At 44.0% G+C, this 17,003-nt stretch overlaps 1 protein-coding gene across 3 annotated transcripts; it reads left to right on the forward strand.

Annotated features, from left to right (window-relative positions):
* Positions 1-269: 269 nt before the first annotated feature.
* Positions 270-15,397, forward strand: MYOZ3 (myozenin 3). 3 transcript variants are annotated; one of them, XM_056569481.1, is made up of 5 exons: positions 270-348; positions 8,549-8,703; positions 9,816-10,020; positions 12,560-12,737; positions 14,828-15,397. In XM_056569481.1, the coding sequence occupies exons 1-5, from the start codon at positions 270-272 to the stop codon at positions 15,012-15,014; spliced, it is 804 nt and encodes a 267-aa protein (XP_056425456.1). In that variant the 3' UTR covers positions 15,015-15,397. The 3 variants fall into 3 exon arrangements, with proteins under 3 accessions (XP_056425456.1, XP_056425457.1, XP_056425459.1); XM_056569482.1 differs by lacking the exon at positions 270-348 and adding an exon at positions 8,289-8,460; XM_056569484.1 differs by lacking the exon at positions 270-348 and adding an exon at positions 8,289-8,445.
* The last annotated feature ends 1,606 nt before the right edge of the window (positions 15,398-17,003 follow it).

Here is a 17,003-nt window from a genome sequence, read left to right on the forward strand (position 1 = left end):
CAAAACAGAAAAAAATGATGTCATTCACCATCAAAAGCCAAACAGCTGACACGGCACTTTCTAATTACCTGCGAAGTTTCTAATCCCTCCGGCCGAGCTCCAGCACCACCACTAATCCCTCCTCATTCACATATGTGTACGTTCCCATCTCTGCTGTTAGTTCTGCCCTATGTGCATGACAATACATAATATACCGTCTGGGGGTAATGACCGGATTAGATAAAATGACGCTGTGGTATAATTCTTCTTCTTTATTTCCAGCCAGCACAATGTTTCCCACACATGCCGACCTGGTGAAGGAGAGGAAAGGCCTGGCATTTGCCATAGTCAGAGAAATAAGAGGGGAAGGTAAGACCGACGAGAGTGATTTTACTTTCTGGGCCTCAGTGCAAAAAATGTATACATAGTATGCACTTCGTATAGTAATGGGGTCCTCATATGGAGTAAAGGGACTTCAGGATCAGTATCAGTATCTGATATGAAGAAGGGGGAGGCTCCCCCGAAACACGTAATCCTCTCATCTTATTGTTTTATGGTTTATCCAATAAACTGTCCAGTGTTTTGTACTACCTGCATCTCTGGCTACAGTTTGTTACGTACACCATTGGAACCAGCAGCGCCATCCAAAGGTTCTTTTTCGCTTTGCTCTTGATTATTTTGCCTATAGGCAGAGCCGGCCCTGGACTTCAGAGTCCTGATCAGACTGCAGCATCTGCACCCCACACCCAACCTCTTATTTGTTTTCCTATTTACAGGTAGGTTTGAAGCCCACCTATGGTCAACTAAGATCAGTGGTCTCAAAATGTGTCCCTCCAGATGTTGCGAAATTTCAACTCCCAGCATGCCTGGACAGCCGTTGGCATGGCATGCTGGGGGTTGAAGTTTTGCAACATCTGGAGGGTCACAATTTTAGACTAATGACTTAGATCAACCCCCAATCTACAGATCTTATACTAGTATACCCACAAACTGGGCACTTCTAAGAGCATTTTGGGTGTTCACCTACAGACGCCCTCAGAAATAGCCTGTTTGTTGGTATAGGAGTTTCGCAAAAAGCCTGACAATTCAGAGGTACTGGCCTTGTATAGTTACAAACAATGGCCGGCCTGATCATGTTTCTAAATTCCCTTAGTGCCTGTTACGCCGAGCGCTCCGGGTCCCCGCTCCTCCCCGGAGCGCTCGCTACACTTCCCTCACTGCAGCGCCCCGGTCGGTTCCACGGACCCGGGGCGCTGCGTTACCACCTCCGGCCGGGATGCGATTCGCGATGCGGGTAGCGCCCGCTCGCGATGCGCACCCCGGCTCCCGTACCTTACTCGCTCCCCGTCAGTTCTGTCCCGGCGCGCGCGGCCCCGCTCCCTAGGGCGCGCGCGCGCCGGGTCTTTGCGATTTAAAGGGCCACTGCACCGCTGATTGGTGCAGTGGTTCCAATTAGTGTTTACACCTGTGCACTTCCCTATATCACCTCACTTCCCCTTCACTCCCTCGCCGGATCTTGTTGCCCTAGTGCCAGTGAAAGCGTTCCTTGTGTGTTCCTTGCCTGTGATTCCAGACCTTCTGCCGTTGCCCCTGACTACGATCTTTGCTGCCTGCCCCGACCTTCTGCTACGTCCGACCTTGCTTCTGTCTACTCCCTTGTACCGCGCCTATCTTCAGCAGCCAGAGAGGTTGAGCCGTTGCTAGGGGATACGACCTGGTCACTACCGCCGCAGCAAGACCATCCCGCTTTGCGGCGGGCTCTGGTGAAAACCAGTAGTGACTTAGAACCGATCCTCTAGCACGGTCCACGCCAATCCCTCTCTGGCACAGAGGATCCACCACCTGCCAGCCGGCATCGTGACAGTAGATCCGGCCATGGATCCCGCTGAAGTTCCTCTGCCAGTTGTCGCTGACCTCACCACGGTGGTCGCCCAGCAGTCACAACAGATTGCGCAACAAGGCCAACAGCTGTCTCAACTGACTGTTATGCTACAACAGTTACTACCACAGCTCCAGCAATCATCTCCTCCGCCAGCTCCTGTACCTCCTCCGCAGCGAGTGGCCGCTTCTGGAATACGACTATCCTTGCCGGATAAATTTGATGGGGACTCTAAGTTTTGCCGTGGCTTTCTTTCCCAATGTTCATTACACTTGGAGATGATGTCGGACCAGTTCCCCACTGAAAGGTCTAAGGTGGCTTTCGTAGTCAGCCTGCTGTCTGGAAAAGCCCTGGCTTGGGCCACACCGCTCTGGGACCGCAATGACCCCGTCACTGCCTCTGTACACTCCTTCTTCTCGGAAATTCGAAGTGTCTTTGAGGAACCTGCCCGAGCCTCTTCTGCTGAGACTGCCCTGTTGAACCTGGTCCAGGGTAATTCTTCCGTTGGCGAGTATGCCGTACAGTTCCGTACCCTTGCTTCAGAATTATCCTGGAATAATGAGGCACTCTGCGCGACCTTTAAAAAAGGCCTATCCAGCAACATTAAAGATGTTCTGGCCGCACGAGAAATCCCTGCTAACCTACATGAACTCATCCATCTTGCCACTCGCATTGACATGCGTTTTTCCGAACGGCGTCAGGAGCTCCGCCAGGATATGGACTCTGTTCGCACGAGGCGTTTCTTCTCCCCGGCTCCTCTCTCCTCTGGTCCCCTGCAATCTGTTCCTGTGCCTCCCGCCGTGGAGGCTATGCAGGTCGACCGGTCTCGCCTGACACCCCAAGAGAGGACACGACGCCGCATGGAGAATCTCTGCCTGTACTGTGCTAGTACCGAACACTTCCTGAAGGATTGTCCTATCCGTCCTCCCCGCCTGGAAAGACGTCCGCTGACTCCGCACAAAGGTGAGACAGTCCTTGATGTCTACTCTGCTTCTCCACGTCTTACTGTGCCTGTGCGGATGTCTGCCTCTGCCTTCTCCTTCTCTGCTGTGGCCTTCTTGGACTCTGGATCTGCAGGAAATTTTATCTTAGCCTCTCTCGTCAACAGGTTCAACATCCCGGTGACCAGTCTCGCCAGACCCCTCTACATCAATTGTGTAAACAATGAAAGATTGGACTGTACTATACGTTTCCGCACGGAGCCCCTTCTAATGTGCATCGGATCTCATCACGAGAGGATTGAACTGTTGGTCCTCCCCAATTGCACTTCTGAAATCCTTCTTGGACTTCCCTGGCTTCAACTCCATTCCCCAATCCTGGATTGGTCCACTGGGGAGATCAAGAGTTGGGGGCCCTCTTGTTCCAAGGACTGCTTAAAACCGGTTCCCAGTAAACCTTGCCGTGTCCCTGTGCTTCCTCATGTAACCGGTCTCCCTAAGGCCTATATGGACTTTGCGGACGTTTTTTGCAAAAAACAAGCTGAGACTCTACCTCCTCACAGGCCTTATGATTGTCCCATTGACCTCCTCCCGGGCACTACTCCACCCCGGGGCAGAATCTATCCTCTGTCCGTCCCAGAGACTCTTGCCATGTCTGAATACGTCCAAGAAAATTTAAAAAAGGGCTTTATCCGTAAATCCTCCTCTCCTGCCGGAGCCGGATTTTTCTTTGTGTCCAAAAAAGATGGCTCTCTACGTCCTTGCATTGACTACCGCGGTCTTAATAAAATCACGGTTAAGAACCGCTACCCCCTACCCCTCATCTCTGAACTCTTTGATCGTCTCCAAGGTGCCCATATTTTTACCAAACTGGACTTAAGAGGTGCTTATAATCTCATCCGCATCAGAGAGGGGGATGAATGGAAAACGGCATTTAACACCAGAGATGGACACTTTGAGTATCTGGTCATGCCCTTTGGTCTATGCAACGCCCCTGCCGTCTTCCAAGACTTTGTTAATGAAATTTTTCGTGATCTCCTATACTCCTGTGTTGTTGTATATCTGGACGATATCCTGATTTTTTCTGCCAATCTTGAAGAACACCGCCAGCATGTCCGTATGGTTCTTCAGAGACTTCGTGATAATCAACTCTATGCCAAAATAGAGAAATGTCTGTTTGAATGCCAATCTCTTCCTTTTCTAGGATACTTGGTCTCTGGCCAGGGACTACAAATGGACCCAGATAAACTCTCTGCCGTCTTAGATTGGCCACGCCCCTCCGGACTCCGTGCCATCCAACGTTTTTTGGGGTTCGCCAATTATTACAGGCAATTTATTCCACATTTTTCTACCATTGTGGCTCCTATTGTGGCTTTAACAAAAAAAAATGCCGATCCCAAGTCTTGGCCTCCTCAAGCGGAAGACGCCTTTAAACGACTCAAGTCTGCCTTTTCTTCGGCTCCCGTGCTCTCCAGACCTGACCCATCTAAACCCTTCCTATTGGAGGTTGATGCCTCCTCAGTGGGAGCTGGAGCTGTCCTTCTACAAAAAAACTCTTCCGGGCATGCTGTTACTTGTGGTTTTTTTTCCAGGACCTTCTCTCCGGCGGAGAGGAACTACTCCATCGGGGATCGAGAGCTTCTAGCCATTAAATTAGCACTTGAGGAATGGAGGCATCTGCTGGAGGGATCAAGATTTCCAGTTATTATTTACACCGATCACAAGAACCTCTCCTACCTCCAGTCTGCCCAACGGCTGAATCCTCGTCAGGCCAGGTGGTCTCTGTTCTTTGCCCGATTTAATTTTGAAATTCACTTTCGGCCTGCTGATAAGAACATTAGGGCCGATGCTCTCTCTCGTTCCTCAGATGCCTCTGAAATTGAACTCTCTCCTCAACACATCATTCCTCCTGACTGCCTGATTTCCACTTCTCCAGCCTCCATCAGGCAAACTCCTCCAGGAAAGACCTTTGTTTCTCCACGCCAACGCCTTGGGATCCTCAAATGGGGTCACTCCTCCCATCTCGCAGGTCATGCGGGCATCAAGAAATCTGTGCAACTCATCTCTCGCTTCTATTGGTGGCCGACTCTAGAGACTGATGTGGTGGACTTTGTGCGAGCCTGCACTATCTGTGCCCGGGATAAGACTCCTCGCCAGAAGCCCGCTGGTTTTCTTCATCCTCTACCTGTCCCCGAACAACCTTGGTCTCTGATTGGTATGGATTTTATTACTGACTTACCCCCATCCCATGGCAACACTGTTATTTGGGTGGTCGTTGATCGATTCTCCAAAATGGCACATTTCATCCCTCTTCCTGGTCTTCCTTCAGCGCCTCAGTTGGCTAAACAATTTTTTGTACACATTTTTCGTCTTCACGGGTTGCCTACACAGATCGTCTCGGATAGAGGCGTCCAATTTGTGTCTAAATTCTGGAGGGCTCTCTGTAAACAACTCAAGATTAAATTAAATTTTTCTTCTGCATACCATCCTCAATCCAATGGACAAGTAGAGAGAATTAACCAGATCTTGGGTGACTATTTGCGACATTTTGTTTCCTCCCGCCAGGATGACTGGGCAGATCTTCTACCTTGGGCCGAATTCTCGTATAATTTCAGAATCTCTGAATCTTCCTCCAAATCTCCGTTTTTCGTGGTGTACGGCCGTCACCCTCTTCCCCCCCTCCCTACCCCCTTGCCCTCTGGTCTGCCCGCTGTGGATGAAATTTCTCGTGATCTTTCCACCATATGGAAAGAGACCCAAAATTCTCTCTTACAGGCTTCTTCTCGCATGAAGAGATTCGCAGATAAGAAAAGAAGAGCTCCTCCCATTTTTTCCCCTGGAGACAAGGTATGGCTCTCCGCTAAATATGTCCGTTTCCGTGTCCCGAGCTATAAGTTGGGACCACGCTATCTTGGTCCTTTTAAAGTTTTGTGTCAAATTAATCCTGTCTCTTACAAACTTCTTCTTCCTCCTTCTCTTCGTATCCCTAATGCCTTTCACGTCTCTCTTCTTAAACCTCTCATCCTCAACCGTTTTTCTCCTAAATCTGTTCCTCCCACTCCTGTTTCCGGCTCCTCGGACATCTTCTCTGTCAAAGAGATCTTGGCCTCTAAAAAGGTCAGGGGAAGAACTTTTTTTTTAGTGGATTGGGAGGGTTGTGGTCCAGAAGAGAGGTCCTGGGAACCTGAGGACAATATCCTGGACAAAAGTCTGATCCTCAGGTTCTCAGGCCCCAAGAAGAGGGGGAGACCCAAGGGGGGGGGTACTGTTACGCCGAGCGCTCCGGGTCCCCGCTCCTCCCCGGAGCGCTCGCTACACTTCCCTCACTGCAGCGCCCCGGTCGGTTCCACGGACCCGGGGCGCTGCGTTACCACCTCCGGCCGGGATGCGATTCGCGATGCGGGTAGCGCCCGCTCGCGATGCGCACCCCGGCTCCCGTACCTTACTCGCTCCCCGTCAGTTCTGTCCCGGCGCGCGCGGCCCCGCTCCCTAGGGCGCGCGCGCGCCGGGTCTTTGCGATTTAAAGGGCCACTGCACCGCTGATTGGTGCAGTGGTTCCAATTAGTGTTTACACCTGTGCACTTCCCTATATCACCTCACTTCCCCTTCACTCCCTCGCCGGATCTTGTTGCCCTAGTGCCAGTGAAAGCGTTCCTTGTGTGTTCCTTGCCTGTGATTCCAGACCTTCTGCCGTTGCCCCTGACTACGATCTTTGCTGCCTGCCCCGACCTTCTGCTACGTCCGACCTTGCTTCTGTCTACTCCCTTGTACCGCGCCTATCTTCAGCAGCCAGAGAGGTTGAGCCGTTGCTAGGGGATACGACCTGGTCACTACCGCCGCAGCAAGACCATCCCGCTTTGCGGCGGGCTCTGGTGAAAACCAGTAGTGACTTAGAACCGATCCTCTAGCACGGTCCACGCCAATCCCTCTCTGGCACAGAGGATCCACCACCTGCCAGCCGGCATCGTGACAGTGCCCATAGGAGGGAAATGGCGTATGTGTCCTAGTCAAAATTGCATCTCTTTATTCACACTAAACACAATCTTCATCATTAAAGGGGTACTACGGTGGAAAACTTTTTTTTTTTAAATCAGCTTGTGCCAGAAAGTGAAACAGATTTGTAAATTACTTCTATTAAAAAATCTTAATCCTTCCAGTACTTATTAGCTGCTGAATACTACAGCGGAAATTATTTTCTTTTTGAAACACAGAGCTCTCTGCTGACATAATGACCACAGTGCTCTCTGCTGACACCTCTGTCCATTTTAGGAACTGTCCAGAGCAGCATATGTTTGCTATGGGGATTTTCTCCTACTCTGAACAGTTCTTAAAATGGACAGAGATGTCAGAAGAGAGCACTGTGGTCGTGATGTCAGCAGAGAGCTCTGTGTTTCAAAAAGAAAAGAATTTCCGCTGTAGTATTCAGCAGCTAATAAGTACTAGAAGGATTAAGATTTTTTAATAGAAGTCATTTACAAATCTGTTTAACTTTCTGTTACCAGTTGATTTAAAAAAGAAAACAGTTTTTCACCGGAGTACCCCTTTAAAGGGAACCTCTCACAATAAAAAAGCAATCTGTCTGCAGGCACCATGCATGCTATAGGACAGGAAGAGCTGAGCAGACTGATATATATATATATATATATATATATGTATACCAAATCTTTTCCCATAAACTATATATCAATCAGCTCAGCTTTTTCTTCTCTACAATATGCTGCCCTTTAAAATACCTAAGGACTGGAGTAGATTTATGGATTTTTTTTTTGAGGGGGGGGGGAGAGATTCATAAAAATCTGCACTGAGGAAAAGTTGACCAATCAGATCGCTTCGTTTATTTTTTCAGAAGCAATCTGATTGGTTACTATGGGCAACTGGTTGACTTTGGCTCCAGAAAGTTAAACAGATTTGTAAATTACTTCTATTAAAAAATCTTAATCCTTTCAGTACTTATGAGCTTCTGAAGTTAAGGTTGTTCTTTTCTGTCTAAGTGCTCTCTGATGACATGTGTCTCGGGAACCGCCCAGTTTTGAAGCAAATCCCCATAGCAAATCTCTTCTAAACTAGGCGGTTCCCGAGACACATGTCATCAGAGAGCACTTAGACAGAAAAGAACAACCTTAACTTCAGAAGCTCATAAGTACTGAAAGGATTAAGATTTTTTAATAGAAGTAATTTACAAATCTGTTTAACTTTCTGGAGCCAGTTGATATATAAAAAAACATTTTTTTCCTGGATAACCTCTTTAATATCCCCCATTGGGCACACATGCGACAAAATCTGGAACATTTTACGACGCCTGTCAGCCTCACAGTCCTGGTTTCTTTTTCAAAAGTTGTTGAAGCAAATATAAAAAGTGTCTAAAACACATAATAAATTCGCTTCCCATTATGTACCCCCTTTAACTGCAATATGTGACCGAATTCTGACACACGTTACTTCTAGTAAGTTCCTTCTTGCTTATTAGAGTTAAGGTGCTAGTTCACATAGCAGTATCAATTTGCAGTGCAGTTTCGGGGCATGTGGCTTTTACAAGTGACACACTTAAAGTGGCCTCTAAATTTCAGAAAGTGCCGCTGGATTCAGTACAGCTGGAGATTTATTGCTATGTCTGGAACATTTGTTAGAAAAGCCATAGATTGTTCGGAGGTGAACGCAGGAGTGGTAGGAAAGCAAACAGCGCCATCTTGTGTGGGAGGCCTGGTACAGATGATCACCTTCTATACAACTACTTTTGTTTGCCTTTTTTCAGCACCTCTGTTAGACCTGGGTAAAAAAGTAAGTACCCCCCAAGATCTAATGATGGAGGAGCTCTCTCTGCAGCGCAACCGCGGCTCTTGCATGTATTTAGAACGGCAGAAGCGCGCTCAAAGGTTTACATTCGAGTACCCTACAAATCGTATAAATGTGAGTATTTACAGGCAAAAATGACAGTTCTATATATGCCAATTTTGCTGTCAATTTAAAATTCGGTCTTGTTTCTACAACTCTCATGCAGATCTATGGGGGAGATTTATCAAAACCTGTGCAGAGGAAAAGTCGAACAGTTGCCCATAGCAACCAGTCAGATCGCTTTTTTTCATTTCTCAGAGGCCTGTTCAAAAATGAAAGAAGATCAGATTGGTTGCTATGGGCAACTGTTCGACTTTTCCTCTGCACAGGGTTTGATGCATCTCCCCCATGTGTCTCCTTTGCATACCACTTCCATTTGTCACCTATTTTCTGACTAACATACATTTAGTAGTTCAACAGAAAGTCGTGGACAAATACGTGGAAACTGCTAGAACTACACAAGTTTTTGTAGTCTGTTGTCTGTAGATTTTATGATAAGACTGTTTGTAAAGTTGTAGTTTTTTTTTCCACTTTGGATGCAATTAAATAATCTTAAAAAATGTTTTTTATAAAGAGAACCCCTCCTGATCTTGTTACATTGTATAATCCTCCCAGCTCACTGCCCCCATCATGATAAACCACCCCCTGCCTTTATTTTTATTTTATTTTTTTTTAGTTTTCTACCTTGATATTGTTCTGTATTTTCTGCTCAGTCAGATTCAGAGACTGGGAAGGGGCGTTCCCCAGCAGGCGTGACATCATCTGAAGCCTTACAGGGGAGAACTTCCTCCCTCACTCTGCTACACACAGCCTAGAGAAGTTCAGTGTGAGATGAGCTTTGATTGGCTAAGGCTGCACACACAACCCCTGCATTTCCTGCTTTTTGACTTCTGCCAGGCCAGCAGGAGTCCAAAGTCTGTGCAAGGGGGGGGGGGGGTATATATATATATATATATATATATATGTATATATATATATATCCTGAAGAATACCTCCGATGTGTACAAATATCCCTGCAGGGATGAGTCCAGATTTCCTCCATAGCCCATTTTTGGATGGAGCAGCTGTTAAAAAGGGGGAAATCCCATTGGGAAGTAAGAAACGCAGAGAATAATCTCCTCCTTTCAGTCTTGTAGGCCACCTTGTAGGGATTACTTCAACCCATAAGATGATTTTCTGCTCACCAGGCAGGGGCCCACACGAATGCCATTAATACCAACCAGACAGTTGCCAATGATGTATCTGGCACAAGAGGGGGTGATGGAAAAGAGAACTTTCGCACTGAAATTCGTGTAGTGCCAGGAAGCAACAAGACTCCACCCAACGTTCCCAAGAAATCTACAAAAGTCTTACAGATGAAGATGTCTCTGAATCCAGGCACGATTGCTCCAGGTAATAGCGGTACACACTGTACAAAAATAAGAGTGCAACTCAGTACACAAAAAACAGTGCCATATAGTACCCTGTTTCCCCGAATATACACCCTAACCCAAAAATAAGCCCTAGCTGTATTATCGGGGTGGGCTGCAATATAAGCCCTACCCTGAAAATAAGACCTAGGCCAGTGGTCTTCAACCTGCGGACCTCCAGATGTTGCAAAACTACAACTCCCAGCATGCCCTGCGCCCATAACATGTAAATAAATAAGCCCTACCCTGAAAATAAGCCCTAGAGTGTTTTTGGTGACTAAAATTTATATAAGACCAGGTCTTATTTTCAGAGAAACACAGTACATAAATAATAGTGCCACAGACTACACAAATACCAATGCCATGTAGTACACAAATAATAGTGCCACATAATACACAAATAATAGTGCCATACAGTATGCAAATAACAGTGCTATATAGCACACAAACAATAATGCCATACAGTATATGAATAATAGTGCCATACAGTATGCAAATAACAGTACTATATAACACACAAACAATAATGCCATACAGTATACGAATAATAGTGCCATACAGTATGCCAATAACAGTACTATATAACACACAAACAATAATGCCATACAGTATACGAATAATAGTGCCATACAGTCTGCCAATGACAGTACTATATAACACACAAACAATAATGCCATACAGTATACGAATAATAGTGCCATACAGTATGCCAATGACAGTACTATATAACACACAAACAATAATGCCATACAGTATACGAATAATAGTGCCATACAGTACTATATAACACACAAACAATAATGCCATACAGTATACGAATAATAGTGCCATACAGTATGCCAATAACAGTACTATATAACACACAAACAATAATGCCATACAGTATACGAATAATAGTGCCATACAGTATGCCAATGACAGTACTATATAACACACAAACAATAATGCCATACAGTATACGAATAATAGTGCCATACAGTATGCCAATAACAGTACTATATAACACACAAACAATAATGCCATACAGTATACGAATAATAGTGCCATACAGTATGCCAATGACAGTACTATATAACACACAAACAATAATGCCATACAGTATACGAATAATAGTGCCATACAGAATGCCAATGACAGTACTATATAACACACAAACAATAATGCCATACAGTATACGAATAATAGTGCCATACAGTATGCCAATAACAGTACTATATAACACACAAACAATAATGCCATACAGTATACGAATAATAGTGCCATACAGTCTGCCAATGACAGTACTATATAACACACAAACAATAATGCCATACAGTATACGAATAATAGTGCCATACAGTATGCCAATGACAGTACTATATAACACACAAACAATAATGCCATACAGTATACGAATATTAGTGCCGTACAGTCTGCCAATAACAGTACTATATAACACACAAACAATAATGCCATACAGTATACGAATAATAGTGCCATACAGTATGGCAATAACAGTACTATATAACACACAAACAATAATGCCATACAGTATACGAATAATAGTGCCATACAGTATGCCAATGACAGTACTATATAACACACAAACAATAATGCCATACAGTATACGAATAATAGTGCCATACAGTATGCCAATAACAGTACTATATAACACACAAACAATAATGCCATACAGTATACGAATAATAGTGCCATACAGTATGCAAATAACAGTGCTATATAGCACACAAACAATAATGCCATACAGTATACGAATAATAGTGCCATACAGTATGCCAATGACAGTACTATATAACACACAAACAATAATGCCATACAGTATACGAATAATAGTGCCATACAGTATGCCAATGACAGTACTATATAACACACAAACAATAATGCCATACAGTATACGAATAATAGTGCCATACAGTATGCCAATAAAAGTACTATATAACATACAAACAAACAATAATGCCATACAGTATACGAATAATAGTGCCATACAGTATGCCAATGACAGTACTATATAACACACAAACAATAATGCCATACAGTATACGAATAATAGTGCCATACAGTATGCCAATGACAGTACTATATAACACACAAACAATAATGCCATACAGTATAAGAATAATAGTACCATAGAGCGAGAAACTAACCGTCCCACGCGGTGGACAAATAAATGTGCTGTGCTGAACACAAACAACAAAGCCATAAAGACTGAAAATACCAGTGTCAGGCAGCATATAACCAATAGTGACATACAGCAAGTAAACAGTGTTACTACATTGTGTGCCACAGAGTATACAATTTACATTGCCTCACAGATTGTATATAGTCAATGTCCCCTTTGGCTACATGAGTAGGACCATTAAAAGGGCATTTAAGACTTTCCTTTATTTTCTGTCTTTTTGTACGTGTCATTTCCATCCATCATCTTGCTAATATTTTCTTTTAACATTTTTGGACTACAGTATTGGATGTCTTTGGTTGCTCATATGGACTTCTCATTCAGGTTATCCTTTTGATCACAGGTTATTCTGGACCATTGAGGGATGCTCCATATGAGAAATTTAACAGCACCGTCATCCCCAAATCCTATCAGTCACCTTGGGTAGAGAGGTACAGTGTTCAGCATGTGGTACCAGCCACGGAGACACTCCCACCTCCACCACAAACACCTCTCGACGTCACGTACCGCACATTTAACAGGTACATTAAAGGAACAAATTATGGAATTTAAGATGATTTTATGTTAATTTGTATTTAAAAATTCCTATAAAAAATGGGGTCTTGAGTCTTCTTTGAAGCTTGGCTGCATCTAAGTAGACTGAAAATTGTGCAACGGCCAATATGGCTGCCATCACAGCGCAACATGACTATTTTTCATGAAAAAAAAATCACAATTAATAGAGAAGTGGGTAAAAATGGGGTCATCCTTTTTTAGTTGGTCCTTGTGCGGTGACCCAGTACAGAGTCATGTATTCCTCTGTACTTCTGCCCGTCCTGTCTGGCAGATCCAGCTCAATGTCCGTCATGGGTCCTCTCTCCCTAGAACTCTCTTTATTGCATTAAGGAATGTATTACTAATATATTCTTATACCAGAGTTAATATAATGTCTTTTATATGCACGGTTATCTTAAATCTGTGTTACTAAGGAGCCTTTGTTGTCAAGGGGAGTATGCAAGGTGAACAGGTGGCTTATCAGTGACCAGTGGGATCTCTCTAAACTGTCCCCCTTATATAGTGAGGTCAGGGCTCAGCTCTTGAGTCCTGCTGAGGTACAGTGAAGTGAGGATCTGAGGAGTCTGTGTGATCCAGAAGGAAGCCTGAGGCCTAGTCTTGCAAACACCCTTCTACCGCAAGTTAAAGGGGTTATCCAGGAAAAAACTGGCTCCACAGATTTGTAAATTTCTTCTATTAAAAAATCTTAATCTTAGAAGTTGAGTTGTTCTTTTCTGTCTAAGTGCTCTCTGATGACACTTGTCTCGGGAACCGCCCAGTTTAGAAGCAAATCCCCATAGCAAACCTCTTCTACTCTGTGCAGTTCCCGAGACAAGCAGAGATGTCAGCAGAGAGCACTGTTTCCAGACAGAAAACAACAACTCAACTTCGGCAGCTGATAATTATTGAAAGGATTAAGATTTTTTAATAGAAATAATATACAAATCTGTTTAACTTTCTGGAGCCAGTCGATATAAAAAAAAAAATTTTTTTTTCCTGGAATACCCCTTTAATCCCTGCACCTGTAGTGAAAGTCAAAGCTGCAAGATAGGAACTAAACCAGTGGGGAAACTACAGAAGTCCAAGTCCAGTCAAGATAGTCAAGTCTGTCAATTACTTAATTCAAGCGTGGCTGCCTCAGTCAAACCAATTACAACTATAAGTCCCAGCAAGCCGATAAGCTTCCCTAAGTTCACCCTACATCCCTCTGATGCTGAACTGAGCTGTATAGACTGTAACACCTTGTCAGCCTCAGTAAAGAGCCATTGTTCTGTAACCTTGCGTTGGAGTGATAATTTGCCCCGTGCCTTGCCCAGGAATAATCAGCTATACCTCGAGTGGTGAATTAGGTAAACCACTCCCTGGCGTCATGATCACAAAGGGTTAGTAACATCCACCCTTCCATACCCGTCACCACACATGCCCCATATTAATCTATTGCCTGCAAGCTTACACATGAGATTCCCATAACTCTTTATTCTGTCTAATACTAATATAGGGAAGCTAGGGCCTATTGGTCTTTTTTCTGTCCATTCCCATTTTCAGGCTTGCTTGTTGCTTTCCTTAAAGGGTAGCTCCCACCATCCTTTTTTTTTTCTGTCCCTGCCTATTGCCCATCTCTCCCTAACCCCCTCCCTGCTTTTAATTTTAATTTTTTTTTTTACTATAGAAAAAATGCCTTTTTGTCTGCCTGGTAGTGTGCTCACTACCAGGCAGACGTCACTGATGCCTGCTGGGGGGCCGACTTCCGCCCTTAGTTCATCTACACAGGGTGCCTCCAGCTGTTTCACCACTACAACTCCCAGCTTGCCCTGACAACTATTGGCTTTCAGGGCATGCTGGGAGTTGTAGAGGTGAAACAGCTGGAGGCACCCTGTGCAGCCCCCCCCTTTTCTCTACGGGCCATATTATAATATTTGCCCCTATAGAATGTCTACTATGATATATTTCCACTCATCTTATGAACTTTATTGAATTTGATTTAATTAACAATCATATTAGGCCACACAGGCCTGTGCCTATAGACGTTCATCATTGTTTAAGATTATTCATTTGTCATATTTCCTATTTTCTTCAGAACGCCAATCCCTTTTGGAAGTTTGTCGATAGAAAATGGCGGTGAAGCTCCAAATATTTTCGAAGAACTACAGGCTCAAATTGAGGAATCTACCAATGTGCTGGACCTTATGTGCCATAGGCCCAACTTCAACAGAGCACCCCGGGGGTGGGCAAATAAATATGTCCCAGAATCTCCGGACTTGTAGGCTTGTATCTGCACTTAGGTCATGTATGTCATGATATGGTGAGTCCCTAGAAAGGATAACAGGCTTGTTTGGCATTGCTTCTCATTTCTGTGCTTGCTTAATGCAGTCCCTGATGCTAATACAGATTCATGATATTCTGTATATATCGGTATTAGGGGAGATGGAATAAGAATATTTGAACAACCTGGAAGACTCTACTGGAGCCCAAAAAAGTGAGACGTTCATGCCTCATGGTGAGGTCAATAGTGCTCAATGGTGGCATTGTCTAAAAGACTTGTTTGGATGTTCTGTTAGACACCGAGTGAAAGGCGTAATACCACAAAGCCCAGTACTCAACCAAGTAGTGTACATTGAGTTCCTTATGATAAAATAAACTTACATCAATAGCACTTTGTATGTGTATTTTACCTCCTTTGTTCCCTATGTGAAGCCTTCAGGGTGGATTTTTTGCCTGATCATTTAGATACCCTTTCCAATTGGAAGTGGTCATACATGTATTTGTCTGTCTCTGATGAAGTCTAAGGGTCCGTTCACACTGAGTAATTCAAGAGGAATTTACTCGAGTAATTCCTCTTGAATTCTCCTCTCCAAATTAATGCACATCTCCTCTGCCCATTGACTTTAACCCCTTCAGGACCAAGCCCATTTTGGCCTTAAGGACCAGAGCGTTTTTTGCACATCTGACCACTGTCACTTTAAACATTAATAACTCTGGAATGCTTTTAGTTATCATTCTGATTCTGAGATTGTTTTTTCGTGACATATTCTACTCTAACATGGTGGTAGATTTTTGTGGTAACTTGCATCCTTTCCTTGTGAAAAATCCTAAAATTTGATGAAAAATTAGAAAATTTTGCATTTTTCTAACTTTGAAGCTCTCTGCTTGTAAGGAAAATGTATATTACAAATAAAAAAAATTTTATTCACATATACAATATGTCTACTTTATGTCGGCATCATAAAAGTGACGAGTTTTTACTTTTGGAAGACACCAGAGGGCTTCAAAGTTCAGCAGCAATTTTCCAATTTTTCACAAAATTTTCAAACTGACTATTTTTCAGGGACCAGTTCAGGTTTGAAGTGGATTTGAAGGGTCTTCTTATTAGAAATACCCCACAAAAGACCCCATTATAAAAACTGCACCCCCCAAAGTATTCAAAATGACATTCCGTCATCATTTTAACCCTTTAGGTGTTTCACAGGAATAGAAGCAAAGTGAAGGAGAAAATTCACAATCTTCATTTTTTACACTCGCATGTTCTTGTAGACCCAATTTTTAAATTTTTACAAGGGGTAAAAGGAGAAAATGTATACTTATATTTGTAGCCCAATTTCTCTCGAGTAAGCACATACCTCATATGTCTATGTAAAGTGTTCGGCGGGCGCAGTAGAGGGCTCAGAAGGGAAAGAGCGATAAGGGGATTTTGGAGAGTACGTTTTTCTGAAATGGTTTTTGGGGGCATGTTGCATTTAGGAAGCCCTTATGGTGTCAGAACAGCAAAAAACCCTCACATGGCATACCATTTTGGAAACTAGACCCCTTGAGGAATGTAACAAGGAATAAAGTGAGCCTTAATACCCCACAGGTGTTTCACGACTTTTGAATATGTAAAAAAAAAAAAAATTTTCACTAAAATGTGTGTTTCCCCCCAAATTTCACATTTTTCCAAGGGTCAATAGCAGGAAATACCCCCCAATATTTGTAACCCCTTCTCTTCTGAGTATGGAGGTACCCCATAAGTTGACCTGAAGTGCACTATGGGTGAACTACAATGCTCAGAAGAGAAGGAGTCATATTTGGCTTTTTGAGAGCAAATTTTGCTCGGGGGGCATGTCGCATTTAGGAAGCCCCTATGGTGCCAGAACAGCAAAAAATACCCACATGGCATACCATTTTGGAAACTAGACCCCTTGAGGAATGTAATAAGGAATAAAGGGAGCCTTATTACCCCACAGGTGTTTCATGACTTTTGCATATGTAAAAAAAAT

Source organism: Hyla sarda, chromosome 4 (assembly GCF_029499605.1).
Source record: "Hyla sarda isolate aHylSar1 chromosome 4, aHylSar1.hap1, whole genome shotgun sequence".
Lineage (NCBI taxonomy): Eukaryota > Metazoa > Chordata > Amphibia > Anura > Hylidae > Hyla > Hyla sarda.

What these genes read in the sequence shown, in the direction of transcription:
- MYOZ3 (XM_056569481.1), top strand. Translation starts at nt 270, where the DNA reads ATGTTTCCCACACATGCCGACCTGGTGAAGGAGAGGAAAGGCCTGGCA. An exon ending in ACCCTACAAATCGTATAAAT is followed by an intron (nt 8,704 to 9,815) that starts GTGAGTATTTAC and finishes TCTGCTCACCAG; the next exon opens with GCAGGGGCCCACACGAATGC. An exon ending in TCCAGGCACGATTGCTCCAG is followed by an intron (nt 10,021 to 12,559) that starts GTAATAGCGGTA and finishes TTTTGATCACAG; the next exon opens with GTTATTCTGGACCATTGAGG.